This window comes from Balearica regulorum, chromosome 1 (assembly GCF_011004875.1).
Source record: "Balearica regulorum gibbericeps isolate bBalReg1 chromosome 1, bBalReg1.pri, whole genome shotgun sequence".
Taxonomy (NCBI): Eukaryota; Metazoa; Chordata; class Aves; order Gruiformes; family Gruidae; genus Balearica; species Balearica regulorum.
The window spans coordinates 144,194,913-144,211,143 of record NC_046184.1 but is presented as its reverse complement, the minus strand read 5'-3'; the positions used below and the strand labels follow the sequence as shown (position 1 = coordinate 144,211,143).

At 40.2% G+C, this 16,231-nt stretch overlaps 1 protein-coding gene and 1 non-coding gene across 4 annotated transcripts in view; both read right to left on the bottom strand.

Moving 5' to 3' along the window:
* Positions 1–2,405: 2,405 nt before the first annotated feature.
* The window catches only part of SLC9A7 (solute carrier family 9 member A7), a 74,143-nt gene continuing 60,317 nt past the window's right edge, over positions 2,406–16,231 (bottom strand). For 2 of the 3 annotated variants that reach the window (XM_075737255.1, XM_075737249.1), the window contains exons 15-17: positions 14,032–14,114; positions 10,509–10,614; positions 2,560–4,734 (exon numbers count right to left, since the gene is read on the bottom strand). In XM_075737255.1, the coding sequence (XP_075593370.1) occupies positions 4,486–4,734; positions 10,509–10,614; positions 14,032–14,114 (438 nt within the window). In that variant the 3' untranslated portion in view covers positions 2,560–4,485. Of the gene's footprint in view, positions 4,735–10,508; positions 10,615–14,031; positions 14,115–16,231 lie in introns of all 3 variants that reach the window. The other variant, XM_075737262.1, reaches the window with a different exon arrangement.
* LOC142600231 (U2 spliceosomal RNA) lies at positions 6,657–6,844 on the bottom strand. The gene has a single exon (XR_012833671.1). It is a non-coding gene; the product is annotated as a U2 spliceosomal RNA (small nuclear RNA).

Here is a 16,231-nt window from a genome sequence, read left to right as displayed (position 1 = left end):
CCCCGAAAAAGACCCTCCCCTCACCCGCATCTTAAAGAAAAGCGCATGAAGTCGAGGCCTCTGGTTACTCACATTCCTTTCCCACACTTGCGGGGAGGCAGAGACCATCTCTGCCAAGGCTGAGGTCAAGCGTGTTATTCCTGTGAGCTACTTCAAACAGAGTTAAAATAAAAACTGAACCTTTCTCTGAAAAGCATGTGAAGCATATTAGTGTCCAGGGTTTTACTGTTACAAATTAGACTTGAAGAAGCTCCTCTGACCAACGCTGTCTGGAAAGAGACTGCAATTCAAGTTAAATAGAAATTATACAAGAAGGACCATGCTTTCCATGCAAACCTACAAGTTGTCTCCCTGACCAGAGAGATTAAAATTACAGGACCTGCTCTCCTAGTTAACGTAAGCTGCTCGTGCTGTCTATTAAGGTTGCTAGACTTCCTACTATGAGGTCTTTCCCTGTCCACCGAGTAAAAGGTAGTAGCTATCATGTAGTAGTAGACACTATTTTAACCTCTGCTTCAGATCAGCTCTTTGGAAGTTCAGCCAAAAAAGCTTAGATTTTTTTTCCCCTCCTCTTAATATTTCTGCAGTCATTTCCCCAAAGGCAATTCCTGCAGCATAAAACCAAAAAAATTTAATTTTTTTTTTTTTGTCCTTTTGTAGGCCAAAAATTGTGCAACCCTGGAACAGGGCAAAACTTTGTCAAGTACCAAGTATTTGATACTTTACCCTTGTTCAGTCTTGATGGGAAAAGGCAGCTTACACCATACCCTTCCTCTGCACAGCAGACATGTAACGCACAGCACAAACACGCTTGTCGTAGCGTTTGTTCCTCCTTTCTGACAAGGAGAGGCACTGCCACAGCCAGCGTAAGCAGGGCTTTGAACGCCTCGCACAAACAGCGCCCCGAGAAATCTAGTGTTATGCTCGTGGTTGTAGTGAGGCTAAGAAAGTGATAAACTGCCTCTAGTCCCATGGAAGTTCAGACAATTTGCTCTTTTGCACAAAAGATGTGCAGCGCTGCCCAGGTGACTCAAAACGTGATCGGTTCTCACACACACTGAATTAACTAGCAAAGCACAGAAGTGCCAGTTTTCTAGATATTTTGTGTTCTTCCAAATTCTGTAAGTGAAAATCTTTCTAATCCCCTCCCCGCCTCCCAACATTATAGATGAATACACAGAAGGGTTTAGATAACTTTTCAGTCTGTTTAAACACCATGTTTGTGTGCCGCTTGTGGATTGCTACAGCCTTTAGCACAAATAAATTGGAAAGATTTGTTTGCGGGGGAGTTCAAGCAGCTGCGGAAGTCTCGCCGTACTGTCAGTATTGGCTTCTATGAAGCACTGACATAAGATTAGGGACTTTGTTTTGCCCTTCTCCAGGGACTGAAGTTAGCAAAATCACCGGCAACTTCAAGTGAAGATTTTCAGCAGTAAGTTGACAACACAGCAAGCAAAAACCAAGGAGAAATCATTCAGTCCCAAGTACAAAGGCAGCCACGTAACCTGCAACATCCTGTGCTAGCACAGCGATACTTTTATTTTCCAGTGAAGACCATAATCTCACAGGTTTTCTTTTTCAAGTTGAAGAGGACACTAATATGTATCAATTGCTGATCACTACAATCTTAAGATGTGTTTTCTATTCAAAACCTCACACCAAGTTTATAAGAAAACACACATCTGCTGGTATGGTTCGGTCAAGTTCTTGCCAGCTCAGGATTTTACTGGAAAAGAATTGAAAGTATTAAACTACTCTTTCAAAAGGATATACACAAGAGAAAAAGGGATAGATGAAATATGCAGCATTTCAAGGACAAGGAAGTTTTTTTTTTTTTATTTTTCCCCTTTTTAGTAGAGTCCCTTGGAAATTTGGTACAAGGATCAGTGTCAGTAGTAAGAAGAGAAGTTTTGGCTTACCTTATGTTGGCAGTGATGTCCAATTCTGGAAGATGACTTAAAATAACAAAATAGATAAAAATCAAGGAATAAAATTGATGTAATGTATAAATAAAAATTACGCTTATGTTTTTGGGCCTCTCCTCACCATTTTTGAATGTGAAGTTAGACTATTATATTCCTCACCTCTCACCGACGATCTGTCTATTTTGGCTCCTCTTTCACAATCACATTTTGGGCTTACTGGTAAACTCCACTCAACTATATATTTTTGCTATGATGGGAATTAAAAACACAGACAGAGAAGCATCTGCACTGGGATGGTTTATTGACGCTTTCAAGAGATTCAGTCTTCCCGAGGAAGCTAATGAAACAGAATTTCTACTGCCTGATCTTTCTTCCAAAGAATAGATAACTCTGCATAAGACTCTGGTTTTCAGCCAAAGTGATGGGGTAAGCTTCAGCTTCAAGCTGCACGTAAAGATTTGCCTCACTGTACTAAGTCCATTTATTTTCGGTAAGTTTCACTATCTCAACACAAAATTTGATTAATATGATTCAGCTAACAACTCTAATTGTTGTAGAAATCTCAAGTCCTCGCTCAGCATTGACAGCGTGGGTCCCAAAGACTTGTCTAAAATTAATGCAATTATTTTTGTAATTTAGGAGGAAACTATTTTTTTCTACTGCCAGAGCACTTAAAGAAAAAACAAGCCATGTAAACAGTATAAATAGCATGGATCACTGCTATCTGCCTTGTCTTCCTTGAAAGCAGATGAGAACTGAAAAGGAGATGTTCTGCTCAGAGATCTTCATCAGGGTTTGTTACTCTTCAGCACGTAAGAACAGAGTTCAGACTGTATTGCTCTTCCAGTTTTTCCACAAAAAAGCTTCTGGTTTCCTCGTGTCTCTCTTCTCAGTAATGTCAGACAGTCATTACAGATCAGTGCCCTTTACAAATTTACCGTGGAGGGACAGACAAGGAGGTAGATCACTCAGAGAACACATTTGAAAGAAAGCAGACGGGACAATATGGCTGCGATGTTTCTCTACAGCAGTAAGTTCTCGTACCAAAGTTAGCCCGTTAAGTTTAATAGTTAAGGAAAAACAGAGCGGGTATTAATTCACACACAATTTTATGAGAGGAACAACTGAAATGGCAGCAAGAAAAACACACTTTTTTTTTTTTTAGACAAATTGATATTACATCACATTAGTGGGCCACAGAACTCTTTAAAAAAATATACCTTTTGAGACATGAGAATGAAATCACATTTTAGCATGCTTTAAATAGCTGAACTGCTCTTCAAAGCGTGAGTTTTCAGCTATTGGCAAAAGACGATGGTATCTCCTCATTTGGAAATTAAAAAGCATTTAGCAATAAGTTAAAGCTAGCCTACGTGTAAGTGGGCTAAATACTAGGCAAAGATTTTTCCCTTTTCACATTGAAGATGATACTAGTTTGTCACGTCTGCAGCTTATACGTTATTGTGCAATGCCCCACTGAAGTTTCACATCTACTCTGCGAAAGAGAACAAGAGTAAACACCTTTCTTTAGGATAGTCACAAATGGTAAAGCCAGTAGTATTTGCTTGTCTGTTTAATTAGATGTTTGCTGTTTGTCACACACAAGAACTGTAAGCAGAGTCCATGGATTCTTCTGAGCGATATTGAAACCTCGTGGTTCCATGCAAATTCAATACTGCCTGTCTCTCTCTTTTTTCCCCTCTCCTCCTGTTAACTGCTGTTTTCCCCAGCCGAAGATACGTTTCAAACTATCTTCATCCGATTCTAAGAACCTTAATGGAGAGACAGTTTTACCTCATGACTTCTACCCGAGAGAGCCTGGCGCCAGGCTTGTGCTGGGTCAAGGTATGTCTTAGACCACAGGAAGCTGGATGTTTTTCTTTTGAGGCACTAGAAGTTAGGCTAATAGTAATAGTCAAGATGCCCAAAGCTAAAGGGACAAGTAGCTCTCGTTGCCTTCCTATTTAAACACATGGCCAGTGAAGAAATCTCCTTTTCCCTTTTTTCCCTGAAATACATGCAGTAACAGATTCCCCACAGAGTCTTGCATTCATAGACCTGTAGTCCTAATGTATACTGTCCTGGTTTCCTTTATAGTTTCCTCAACCTCATGAAAGAAGTTAACAATGGATCTCTCTGCATTCAGATACACACGCATCCTTTTTTATCTCCTAGTAATTGTCATGTTTATATTTCTTCTTCCACATTCCCAAGCTAAGCCAAGACAAGCTCAGTTCTGTGACAATATTTTCATGTACCTCTCTTCAGAGAGAGCTGCTGCAGCTGAACAAGACAATTGCAGCATGCTAGTTATACTTGGACTCAATATGCAGTTGAAAAGAGGAGAATGACCAGTTTTCTCATTTGTCTATTTTCAGACATTTAGAAAACCCCACTGTCAGCATCTTGAGTAAAAAAGAGGTGCCATCTTCAGACCCTAGTAAAACCTCTTATGCATGTTAACTCGCTTAAACAAACGTCCCCCCCTCAAGTGACACAGTGGCCCGCAGTCTTCCTTGATCCATCCACAGAGCAAGAGTTATTTTTACTGAGTCAGTAATCATGCATTGTCTTCCAGAGGAAATACTAGTCGGGTGCCCCTGCTTGTAACTTCATGATCTGCTGCTCCCAAATCACGTTCCAGTGCTTCCTCTGAACTACTTTTTGTTCTCCTGCCGTCAAGACTAGTGGTAGCTGTATGGGGGCCAGAAGAACCGTTTGCAGTTATTGTTGTATCACCATATGTCACAGTAAGGTCACCATCATTCAGAATAAAATCAGAATCCTCTTCTCTAAGCTGTTCTTGATTCTGGAAAACAAGAAGAAAAATCTTTGTACAGTGCATAACATCTGGTCTTTGCCAAGAAGTTAACTGAACAGAAGACTTTACCTCCGTGTCAACACAGAAGCAGTAAGCGGTACAGTTCCACCTTAAGAAATGTTAAAAATAACAGTGTTTGCAAATCAGCTTACTGCTTGTTGTACAACTACTGCTTATTGTGGAGAGACAAGGGGGAGCTGAATCCAAGAACTAGATTATGAAAAGGTAACTAGGGATTTAATAGCACTGGAAGTTTACCAGAAGTATGGGGGAGATGAGCAGTATACACTGGTTTTCACATGACAATTTAGAAGGCAGTACAGGAAAAAGACTGAGACCAAACACAATCAAGTCACTCCAGATACAAAGTCAGTTGTATCTGTTGCTAATTAGTCAAGTTCATTAATAAAAGACTCATGCAAACTGGTAAAAACTCATTAGGCCCAAATTCTTTATATTCAAGGTTTCCTCAACAATATAGATCAAAAAATAACCACACTCTTTTAAACCATCTGCTTACTCTTACCTGGTACTGAATAGGGAATTACTTGACCTAGTTCTTAGGAATGGTCCTGAGCCATAAAAGTACAAAAAGACCGATACAAGTGCTTGCCTCCTAGTTTTGTAACTATTTCTGATGTTTTCTTTTCAAAATAATTTAAGAAAGTGGCTCATGAAACTCTGTGGATTTATTTTGGCAGAGATGGGATAAAATATATTGTCAGAGACTGGAAATTGCTGAAGTGTAACAAAACAATTTCTCTACACAGCATAACAAAACAGCAAGCAATTGTAGTGTGTTTCACTCCTGTCTAACATGGTCTTCGTAAAAGGCAAACCAGCTGAACTGGTCAGGAAATGGGGCTTCCTCATATCTGAAGAAAATTCTATCAGTACTATAAACTTGCTTTCTTGCAACTGAAAGCAAGTATTTCCCCACGTGAATAGCTCTGTACTGCTTAGCAAGAGCTGAAATTTAAGTGTGTGTCTATTGCTGCTCTCCTTAGTAGGCTGGACATCGATCAGGCTACATTCAAAAAATACATCATTTTCTTCCCCTTTGGCAAAGGAAGGGGGGCACAGACTACATGAGATAGAATGCCTGTCATCAGCCTGACCAGAAAGCCCTACCTGTATTGCAGAACAAGAGTTCAGAGCACTTGAGATTGAAAATGCCAATTAAGCTGTCCACGATGAAAAATGCAGTGCCTGGCTAAATAAAACTTCCTCCAAAAGCTTCCTGTCATTATTTCAGAACGATAATCAGCCAAAATAAAGCAGCAGAAGCCTCTAGATGATACAGAATATTTAACTCATGAGGACTGGAAGAGGTATCAGGAGTTTACCAAAACCAACGAAAGAAATGGTGCAGTTCAGTGTTGGGTGCAAGACAAGCCCTATTTAGAATGAATGCTAATTTCTCAGAACCTTTGTGGCATCCAAATTTATCATCGCTTATTAGAGACAGGGTTATTGTGATAGAGAGCACTGTTCTCAAAGAACAAATAGAGTTTTGGACACTTGCTTTCTTTGACTGCAAAGAAAACACTAAACTCCTGTCACTATCTTAAAAAGAAAAAAGGCAGAAATTAAAAGGTTCAGCTATATTTGGCAGAAATAGCCTTTACAAGCTTTCTGTTCAAAAAAAGTGAAAGTCTGAGGGACAAGACAAAGATGATTAAGAAAGATACACAAAATAACTGACCATGTAAGAAAATCTGATATCCCTATATATTATTTGAATGTCTTTTCTTCAAAAACAAAGACGAAAAGCAGAAAAACAAGTAAGAAGCAGGCAGTGTGTGACTGCTGACTGATTATCTTTTAAGAAGTGGAAGCAGCTGAGAAGCTCTATCACAAGTTGCCTTTCGTGGTGCTTGCCCTTGGAGAAGGCCCAAGGAGGGGAAGGCAGGGCTAACAGCGCACCAGGAGGCATTGTGATACCAGGGCCACATGTGAAGCGGCTGCAGCAAGCTCCCAAAGCACCTCCTGTCTCCACAATGCTATTTAACAGCCAATCCTTGCAGCCACCTATCAGGTAAGAAACTGGTAAGAACACACACTACACTCGAGTTTCCTCAAAAGGCTGAAAAGCTCTTGAAAGCACGGTACTGAAAGGAGAGGGTTGCAGGCGTTACACTATACGGCAAGTCTTAACTTAGCCTTTGCTGGTTTGTCCCAGGCTGTACTTACGTGTACATAAACATGATCAATTCCAGAGAAAACATTAAGTTTTCTCTCAAAGTGAACAAACATTGCCTTGTATGAGCCAAGTTCCGCTTATTTATTTCACTTCTGAATAGCACTGCAAGCAGCAAGCAATATATTTAATATATTTCCCCAGAGAACCTCCATGAGCGATCCCATGTAGTATATGGATTTGCTATGTTTACAAGCAAAGAGGATGGGTGAATAAACCTACTGTGCTTCATGCAGCCTGAACAATTCTTTCAAGACAGACAGGAAACGTATCCAAGTGTATCCCTAGAGACTTGACATTCTTCCAAGAAATAACCCTAAACTGGCCTCTGCAATCCCCTACAGTTTTGTTGGAATAGCTTCAATTCGCTCAAGAAACACAGGTCTGAACTTCACTACTTAAAATGACATACTAGAATGGCTAAGTACCTAAATCCAAAACCCTACAACAGACTGAATTTTGCTTTGATGAGCTGACTATAACCATGAGGGACCTCACAGAGCTCTGTCCCATTTGTGGTAAAATCTGCTCATGCTCCTAAGAATGCGTGCTGGAGACGTTAAAATGGCTAAAGCTTATTTAGAGTTACTGCTTACAGAGACAGTCTTTATTGCCTCCCAAGGCAATGCAAAAAGAAGCACATGCAAAGAACACCACACATACAAAACGCTGGCAGTCACCATGTACGCTGCTGGTGCTGAACATAACACAGGCATCATGGATGACAAAACTTGCATCAGAAGTTACTTATCTTGTGGCTCCAAACCAAAAGTATCAAGTAGTATGCATGCAAAACATCTGATGTTCCGCTTAGAGTTTCTCCATTTCTCAGCTGAGTTCAAATTTTTGCTATGAAGCTAGAACCGCTAAGAAAGGGGAGGCGGGAGGCAAGGCTGAACAGTTTTCTTACCAATTTTGAAAGTTACCTCCTTCAAGACTTACATAGACCGCAAATGAAGTTTCTTTACTGGGTTTGCACATTTAGAAAAATAACTCAATTCTCTCTACTTTCATACCAAGTTGCCACACTGCGTATGGTGCAAGACCTAAACTTTCCAAAAAAATGGACGGGAGAGTGTGTAGGACACAAAACACACCCCCGAACAAACAAGCAAAGCAAAAATCCCCAGGAGTGCTTCATCAGAAAGAGCAGGTGATAACACAGGTGCTTCTTCCAAATGGGATAAATGGTTGATGAAACAGAGCATTACTAAAAGTTTCAAAAGACAGTCAAAAGGGAAGAAAAGTGTGGCCTACATTAGTTCGGAATAAAGTGAACAGCCCTGCCAAATGCTCATGCGCTGAAGATCACCAGGAAAGAAGAATCAGAGTGAATTTTTGAAAATTATAATTTTAAACACTAACTACAGCAACCTTTCGTGCTTTTAAGTTCCTACTCGGATTCTGTCTGGGTGGTGAACACTTAACGGTGAGCCTAATGGCACAGTCTCAAAGCAGTGGGAGAACATCAGCAGGGAATGGTAACAGCAGCTCCAGAAAAAATCCTCTGTAACTCACCCCTGCATGCTGACTCAGAACCTTACATGTACGCCATGCAAATTCATCCTTAGAGGTCACAATCTCATACTTAGAAATAGGTTTTAGGTGGACTGTGTAATAAGATTATTTGCCTTTCAGACTTTAATACCCCCACTCCCCCTGCTCTGGCATCTAATTAAAAAGAGATAGTCCCACTCACAGAAGTAAAAGTGAACTCTAAAAAAGGTTGTAATAAAGCCAGAGTAAAAAAACCCCAAACAACAAAAGCTGAAAACAATACACAAATATACAGTCAGTGAAGCCACATACTTGTATGCTTTCTTCTCTATGTAGACACCATAACTGCTCAGACATGCACCCAAATGTAGATCTAGGATTTACTACTTCTTTTTGAAACACGCTCTCCAGCTACGTTACATTCTGTTGAATATTTACAGACTGTTTAATTCAAAGTCTTCAGTCTTTAATTCTCTCAGATGTACCATTCCATTTTCCTGGAAATGCCTCACAAAAGCACAACTATTCCAAGCAGTTTCTGTCCCCTCAAAGACTTGGCTCAGTTCTTTCACCTGCACTTAATAAGAAGGCAAAAGATTCCACAGCTTTTTAGTCAGTAACAAAATGGTATAGTCACAGAGCTGTAGCAAAGCCAGCCACGCAAAGAAATGAAAAACAATAAAGCAACTGCAGAGTTCAGCAATCTTGAAAATAAACTAGAAACAAAATCTCAAAATTATATTATTTCTAAGACCAATGCAGCAACGCATACACCAAAACAGGAACAAGAAGAGAGAATCCAATGTGAAAGTTCCACATTATACACCTTAACAAAATAGGCAGCCTTATAAGCATTTTTAGTGATGGAAGTTCACATCCCAAGAGGGAGTGTGTGTGTGTGATAGAATCAATCCAATTAAAGAATAAGTTTCTACATACGGTAGCAGCTAAAAATGAGGAGTAAAGAGATAAAAAATAGCCCAACTCTTAGAGAAAATGAAAGCCAAAGCCTCCATGTTCAGTCTGGTTAGATCCTCAGTTAATGGATAACTAATCTTATAAGATCATACATAGATACACACAGGCAACACACAAGTAGGCTAATTGGTCTGATGGATGCCTTCCAGCCGAGATCTGTTTTAAGATCTCCAGTAGCATTGAAAAGATGGGAACAAGGCCAATTTCTTGAATTACTAATAGCTCCAAATAGGCAGCAGACATTTCAAATTTCTTTGAAATTTTACTATCAGGTAAAGATGCTAATGATACTAGAAAGAAATGCAGGGAAGTACTTCAAAGTTGCAGGTGGAATTCATAACTCTCTAGGAAAAGATTAATAGAAATCTGTTCCAAGAGTACTTGAACATAGCAGAGATGTTAGCATTCCAGAGAACCTGGAAATTTGAGTGATCCCACATAGTACTATGGTTTTATTTATGAGCAGTTCATAAAACGTTGTAGATTTCAGAAGCACTGTATAGATAGGAATGCCATGTATCAGGATCCTGCAAGAGTAATAGGAGAATGAAGCATTAATTATTGCAAGACATGGCTATAAAGACAGTATAGTGACCTGCTAGACTGAGATAAGTAACTGATTAACGTTTTCTGAAATGTGATCTCAAATTTCACAGTGGAAACAATGAAGGGAAGCTCTACCAGATTTCTTTCCAGCATGGGTAAATGCGTCAGTGTCTTCTCTGAAGACCTCAACGCAAACTTACTGGTAACAGGAAATATTCTTGTCCAAAAATGTTGGGAAGGGACTGAATATTTTGAAGTGATTCACTGAACTGGTTTATTGACTAGGCCTGTAATTTTCCAATATCCTTAAATGTTATTTTTTTTAATGTAGTGTTTGAACAATAAGATCATCTCTGATTTCTACTAACAGCAGCTGTTGCCTCAGGGGAGGATATCTTAAATCTTTTCTGCCTAGGACAAACCAACACTTTCTTGCAGTATGTATATCATACCAACCTTTTACCTAAAAAGAAAAAAAATGCTTTGCTGAAGTTAAATAAATAAAAACCAAAACACATAAGTATCAAGTCATTCTACTTACATCATAAACCTGAGGACTTGTCAGACAGCGCGCTATCAGGCCACACCAGCTGGGTAGAGTTGTGGTTAACGGAGGGCCACTGTGAGTGAGAATTGGCTTTAAATAACTTAAGTAGTTAAGGAAAAAACACATCAGTTCTCAAAAAACACTACTGAAAGTAAAAGACAATTGTACATAACTGTGGTTCTGCCTTTGATACATGTGCTGCTCAATAATTGTATATAAAACATTAATTGAAAAAATCTGCATTTGTAAACAAATAAATGAAAAACTTCTCCCCCCAACATTTTCCCTTAATCCTTTTAAGGACAGTTTCTTTACCCACAGATTTACTGCAAGGGGAACTAGCTACCTCTCCTCTCAAAGTTTAAAGCAGTTGGCACTGTTTCCAGCTTTTGGGCTCTCTGGGGCCAAAAGGAGCAAGCAGGGGTACAAGTGCTTTAATGTTAATAGGTCCAAGGGTGTTTCTGCTCTGCAGGTGGGAGCATGGTGTCGACATTGCAAGCTAGCGGTAAGAAGGGGACACAGCTATGTGGCTCAACACAGAGAAATAAAGAAATACTGTCCAGCCAACATCCTCCAAGCAATGCAGCCACCTGAGCTTGTCCACTGCTAGCTGGTTGCTGAGCCACTGAGATACAACCAGAGATCTTACAGTGGTAAGGCCAAAAGACATCTCTGCAGTACCCATATACATACCACACAGAGCCTCAGAAAGGCAAAGGGAAAAAACCCCTGTATGGCAAGAACCATGTAACAGCATGCAAGGAAAGCATCTGCCCAGGGATTGCTATCTAGATTACATTGAGGGGGCACAGGCATGGGAAAGAAAGGTGTCTTTACACCTCTCCTCATAGATCTGCCCCCAGGTAAATTTGTATTTCTTTACACTAGTACTCCAGACTGATGATATGCCTGAGGAAATGCTCAGGAGTCAAAAAAAGGTGTCCCTGCTACAGAGCAGCATGCTGATCTTGAATGGCACAAGAACAGAGCTCAGGAGGAAAGTGCTAAGACTTCTAAACATTGTCTGAAATGAGGACCACAGGGGTTTGGTGGTTGATTTGGTTTGTTTGTTTTTTTAAAGTCACTCATTATTTTAAATGTAAATATATATTGCAGGTATTCTAGTTAAGTTCTTAGGCCTCTATGCACAGAGGGAATCAAGTTCACTTGTGAAATACAACACAGTTTCCCTGATGCTCTCAACAGATTGGGTCCTTGGGGGAAGAGGGAGTTAAGAAAAAGGGGCTGTTTTAGCAGAGAGGTGTCCCTCCCCTTTAGCAGAGCCTGGCATAGCATGTTTACTTCAGCACATAATGGTGTGATTATGCTACTGCAGAGTTATATTTCCTCCTTCCCTCCCCCAGTAACAGTGTGGCTACACGCAGTCCTGGAAAAAAAAAAATAACCTCTTCCCCCTCACACTAACCTACCAGCCTCTACATTGCCCTGTGACAGACAGGCACACAGTGACTCGGTCGTAATAAAACAAATCCAGTAAAAGACATCTGGTACTTCATCAAAGTTGCAGTTTTCTTTGTGTTTAATAATTGTGGGTGAACCAAGGGAACAGCCCATGACATTAAATGAATTCTGTGTTCCACAGGAATGAAGTTCCTGGTTATCCATCCACAGAGAGCTCTGCAGGCAATAGCCACTGTGGGAGCACGCTGCCAAGTGCATCTTGCTCACGTCTTTTTCAAGTTAAGTTCCCTTGCAAAGAGCGAATTTTGAGACAATCTGCCTTTCTACCCACAAATCAAGTGAATGCACCAGCAAAAAATATTTTGACATTTAGCCATGGGTATAGAGGTGGCAATTCTAAAGATCATCCCTTCCATGCAATTTAAGCCCACCCAGCCAATGTTTATCTGAATGCCTATCTGCAACAGAAGGAGCAGAATTTTACCTCTAAGATCCAGTAAGACAGTTCTGCCTCTGGATATCAGTTTCCTTAGCACAAACTTCACAGAAACATTCCTGAAAGATTGCTAGTCACCACTGAAAAAGCAAATGCACTATCAGCATCCTTTACATTTCTGTTAACTCATTAAGCTGTAATTTTCACCTAGAGCTCCCCCGACCCTTGCTGCAGCTGCTGGGGACTGCACTTGTGCGAGCGTCAGCCAAGGGGAAGTCAGCATTGCCAACTACTCCTTTTTTCATCGGGCACATCCCTTTTGTAAAGGCAGAGGAAGAAGATGCTCAGTTTCCTTCTTAAAAAGGACAAAAAAGCAGCAGTCAGCCACAGTCAGATCCTTCCATGCTCTTACCAGAGGAGACTTTTTCTTCTTTAAATAACAAAAATTGACAATTTGACACCAGCCACTACAACTCAAAGGGTTAACTTGAACTTACTAACATTTATGAGTATTTAAACTGGCACATACACTCCCTTCTGGGCTTTGACCCAATACTACTGCATCTGAAAGCATCAGTCACAAACAGATTTTATCCTGAACAGACAAGTGCTGTTAGGATCTGAATGCTTTCAACACTATACCTGGGTTTCCCTGGGTGGGAAATCTTGATGCACGAGGCATGGAATGAAACTACTGTGTGCCAATTAGCCCAGCAATCTCACATCAACCAACGGCCAGGATGCCAGTGAAAAGACTCACTTCTCAGATGCAACAAGATTAAGGCCCTGTCACCGGTATTTACATCTATTTAACTGCTCCAAAAATTACTAGGAATCAAGAACTGAAACTTCTTTGATTTTCTTAGTATAAGTTACTTGCCATGGCCACAAGATTATCTTTGCCATTTTCCACCAAGTGAGTGTAAGCTGTTAAGGAGGGGCACCTGTATGATATACTGATTATGAATATGCTAAGTAGATTTAAAAAACACAAGCATGAAAGACAGGACAGCTACATAAAAAATGCTCAGAAGCTTAAACAAGGCTATCTAAATAATAATAGCTTCAGGATAATAATAGCTTCAGAAAGGTTGTAGAGTACTATATACATGCACAAGGACACTCTGTGCTCTAATACCGATAGGAAGTTCTGGATATACTGAAGGGAATAAGCTGGTTCACGTGTAGAGTTTCAGTTCCAGAACTTCCTGTATCAGTGATGGGTTTCCAAAGAGGACTTCATCACAAAAGCAGATGGCTCTTCAGAGCAATGAGTGGGGGCTTAGACACGTACAATGAACTGGAAAACTAGTTTAGTGCTATGTGCATCAGTGAAGATGAGAACGGATTAATGGAACAAATCAGAGGATCTGAAATAGTTAATTGACTGTCTTATTGTTTAGGAAAGGACTTCAGCTCCTAGAACTGACTGGTTTCTGTCCTCCAGCAAGTGTGTCATACCATGCATTAGAGAAAAGAAAGGTCCATCTTCTGAGTCAGCAAGTTCAAGCTTCAGTTCTGTGCCTTGAACCTGTCAAATACTTGATCTTTCTCCTGTTTGACTCTCTCAAGTGCTTAAGGCTACACATAGGTACATGGAAAGGAAAAAAAGGTGAACATATCATGCCTTGAAGCTAAGCTGTGTTTTCAAAAGGATACTTATGGTCAAAACTATACCATAGCCTGAAAAGCCAAGCACTTTCCTGCTTTGTCCTGTTCCTTCTTTCAGAATCTGGGCCATCCTAAAAATAAGAAAAAAAAATCAGTTATTTAAGACAGAAAAACTCCAAATCATACATTCCAATCATTCGTGTTACAATGTCCTGTCCAAAAAAAGCCAAATTACTTCAATACTGTACTTGGACTGCAGAAGAAAGCTATTTAAAGACATGCTTATACTGAGAAGGTTACTTTTCCTAGAAAGACCAGAAACAACTGCAGAGAAGGAGGCGGCCCTCTTCATTACCCTCATGTTACCTTAATGAGCCCTCTACCACCAAGTCCCCTTGAGTCTAAAAGCTTATTGCACAATTAATGCGGTAATGGATATAGAAATAAGTCCAAAACTGACAAAATAAGCCTCATTATGTCCCATCCCCATTCTCTTCCCCAAATAAATGAACTGGAGTAATCCAGACTGATCTCTAGTCATTGCTTGGTTGGCTTCCTTAACTTTAGCTCTAGTCCATGTTCTTTCCTTAAGTCTATTGCTTCCTTGGAAGAACAAGGGAATTTGCCATATGTGATACACTCTGGCAAACCTGATTTAAAAAAAAAAAAAAAATCACACTTAGAAGAACATGCTTAACAGGGAATCCATATAAAAATCACAACTGAGGAAAAATTTAAGTGCTAGATCAAGCTGAGAAATATCTAACACTGTTAACAGTGTTAAATATAATCCCTTTACTAGATGTGCTGCAAGTCATCACACCAGCTGGTCTGCAGCTGCATTTGTTTTTACTTTTGTTACTGTTTGGGTTGTTAGGGGTTGTTGGTTTTGGTTTTTTTTTGGCTGGAGGCCAAAGTTAAACACAGGAAAACAGATGAAGTGAGAATGCCTTATATGAATCAACTTCCAAACTACTGGAAAAGAACAAGACGGGATTGCCCTGTGTACTTCTGATCTGCAAAAAAATCCATGATCCACCAAGGGTTAAAGCTTAGTATATTTTCACTCCCAAATGATGTATTTTCTTTAACTGTGACATGTTGCTAATCCTGGCTTGGTGAAAGAAAGAGGAATCCAAAGGGAACTGACTAATGGAGTCCATTAGGAATGCAATGCACAGCTAAAGAGGGATACAAATTGGTAAGCCTCTATGTTTACATGGGAAAAAAGCAAACAAGTTATTTCCACACAGACACTGAATGAGAACAGAATACCCATGCTCTGTTTCCTGCTAGAGCAATTCCTCAAATACTGACAGGCTCAGTCTGACCTGGCCAAAGCCATCTCACCGTAACAACCATGATACCACTTCCTAACCTTGGTTTTATGCAACAAGTGTGGCCTTCATTGTAGAAGGTGTTTTGAGGCCTGGCCTTCTGATTGCTTCCACATAGCTACAAAACCAAGTTCATCTTTTTTGGTACCCAAACCCACAATTTCAGAATCTAGTTTGTGTGCTGAATACAGACTTCTACAAAGAACACAGAGATGCCTGATGCAGTTTCCACTATGAAAGGAGAAAGGCAGGAGAAACTACTAATAAGAAAGCTGATCCCAAATACAGCAAGTATCCCATGCATGTACCTGACCAGCCCAAAACACCAGCATCATACAACCTGAGGTTTGGAAAGCAGTGTTCACACACTTGCACCCTAAGCATCCTCTGGGTCCCAAGTCATCTGTCTTCCTGCCATTCAACTTCCTCTAGCAGGTTCCTACATAAGCAACCAGTTGTGCTACTGAATAATTAGCATCAAGCAGTGCTCTGGGAGAGTGTAAACTAAGGTCTGGACAGAGCAAGCTCCTAGTTAAACCTCAGGAAATGCTGTGGTTTGGGGTTTTTTTCCAGATCTTTCACTCCTCCTTGGAATTCACTGTTTATAGATGAGGAAAACTGACATTTCTGCTATGAACAACATTTGATAATGTTGTTCGCCAATAGCATATTGCAGGGAGAAAAAAAAAGTCAACTTTTGGGTTGTTCCTGATGCATGGAAAGCTGCTTTTAATATTCACAGCAACAGTTTGCTGAATAGAAATGACAATTTTCCAGTGCTCTTTTTGCCTCATACAGGTAGTAGATAGGACAGGCAAGATGCAGCCAGCTTGCAGTACAGTACAGACGAGCTAAGATTGGATTAGCAAACTTAATCTTTGATTCTAAGCAAGTCCAAGGGCCAAAATTTG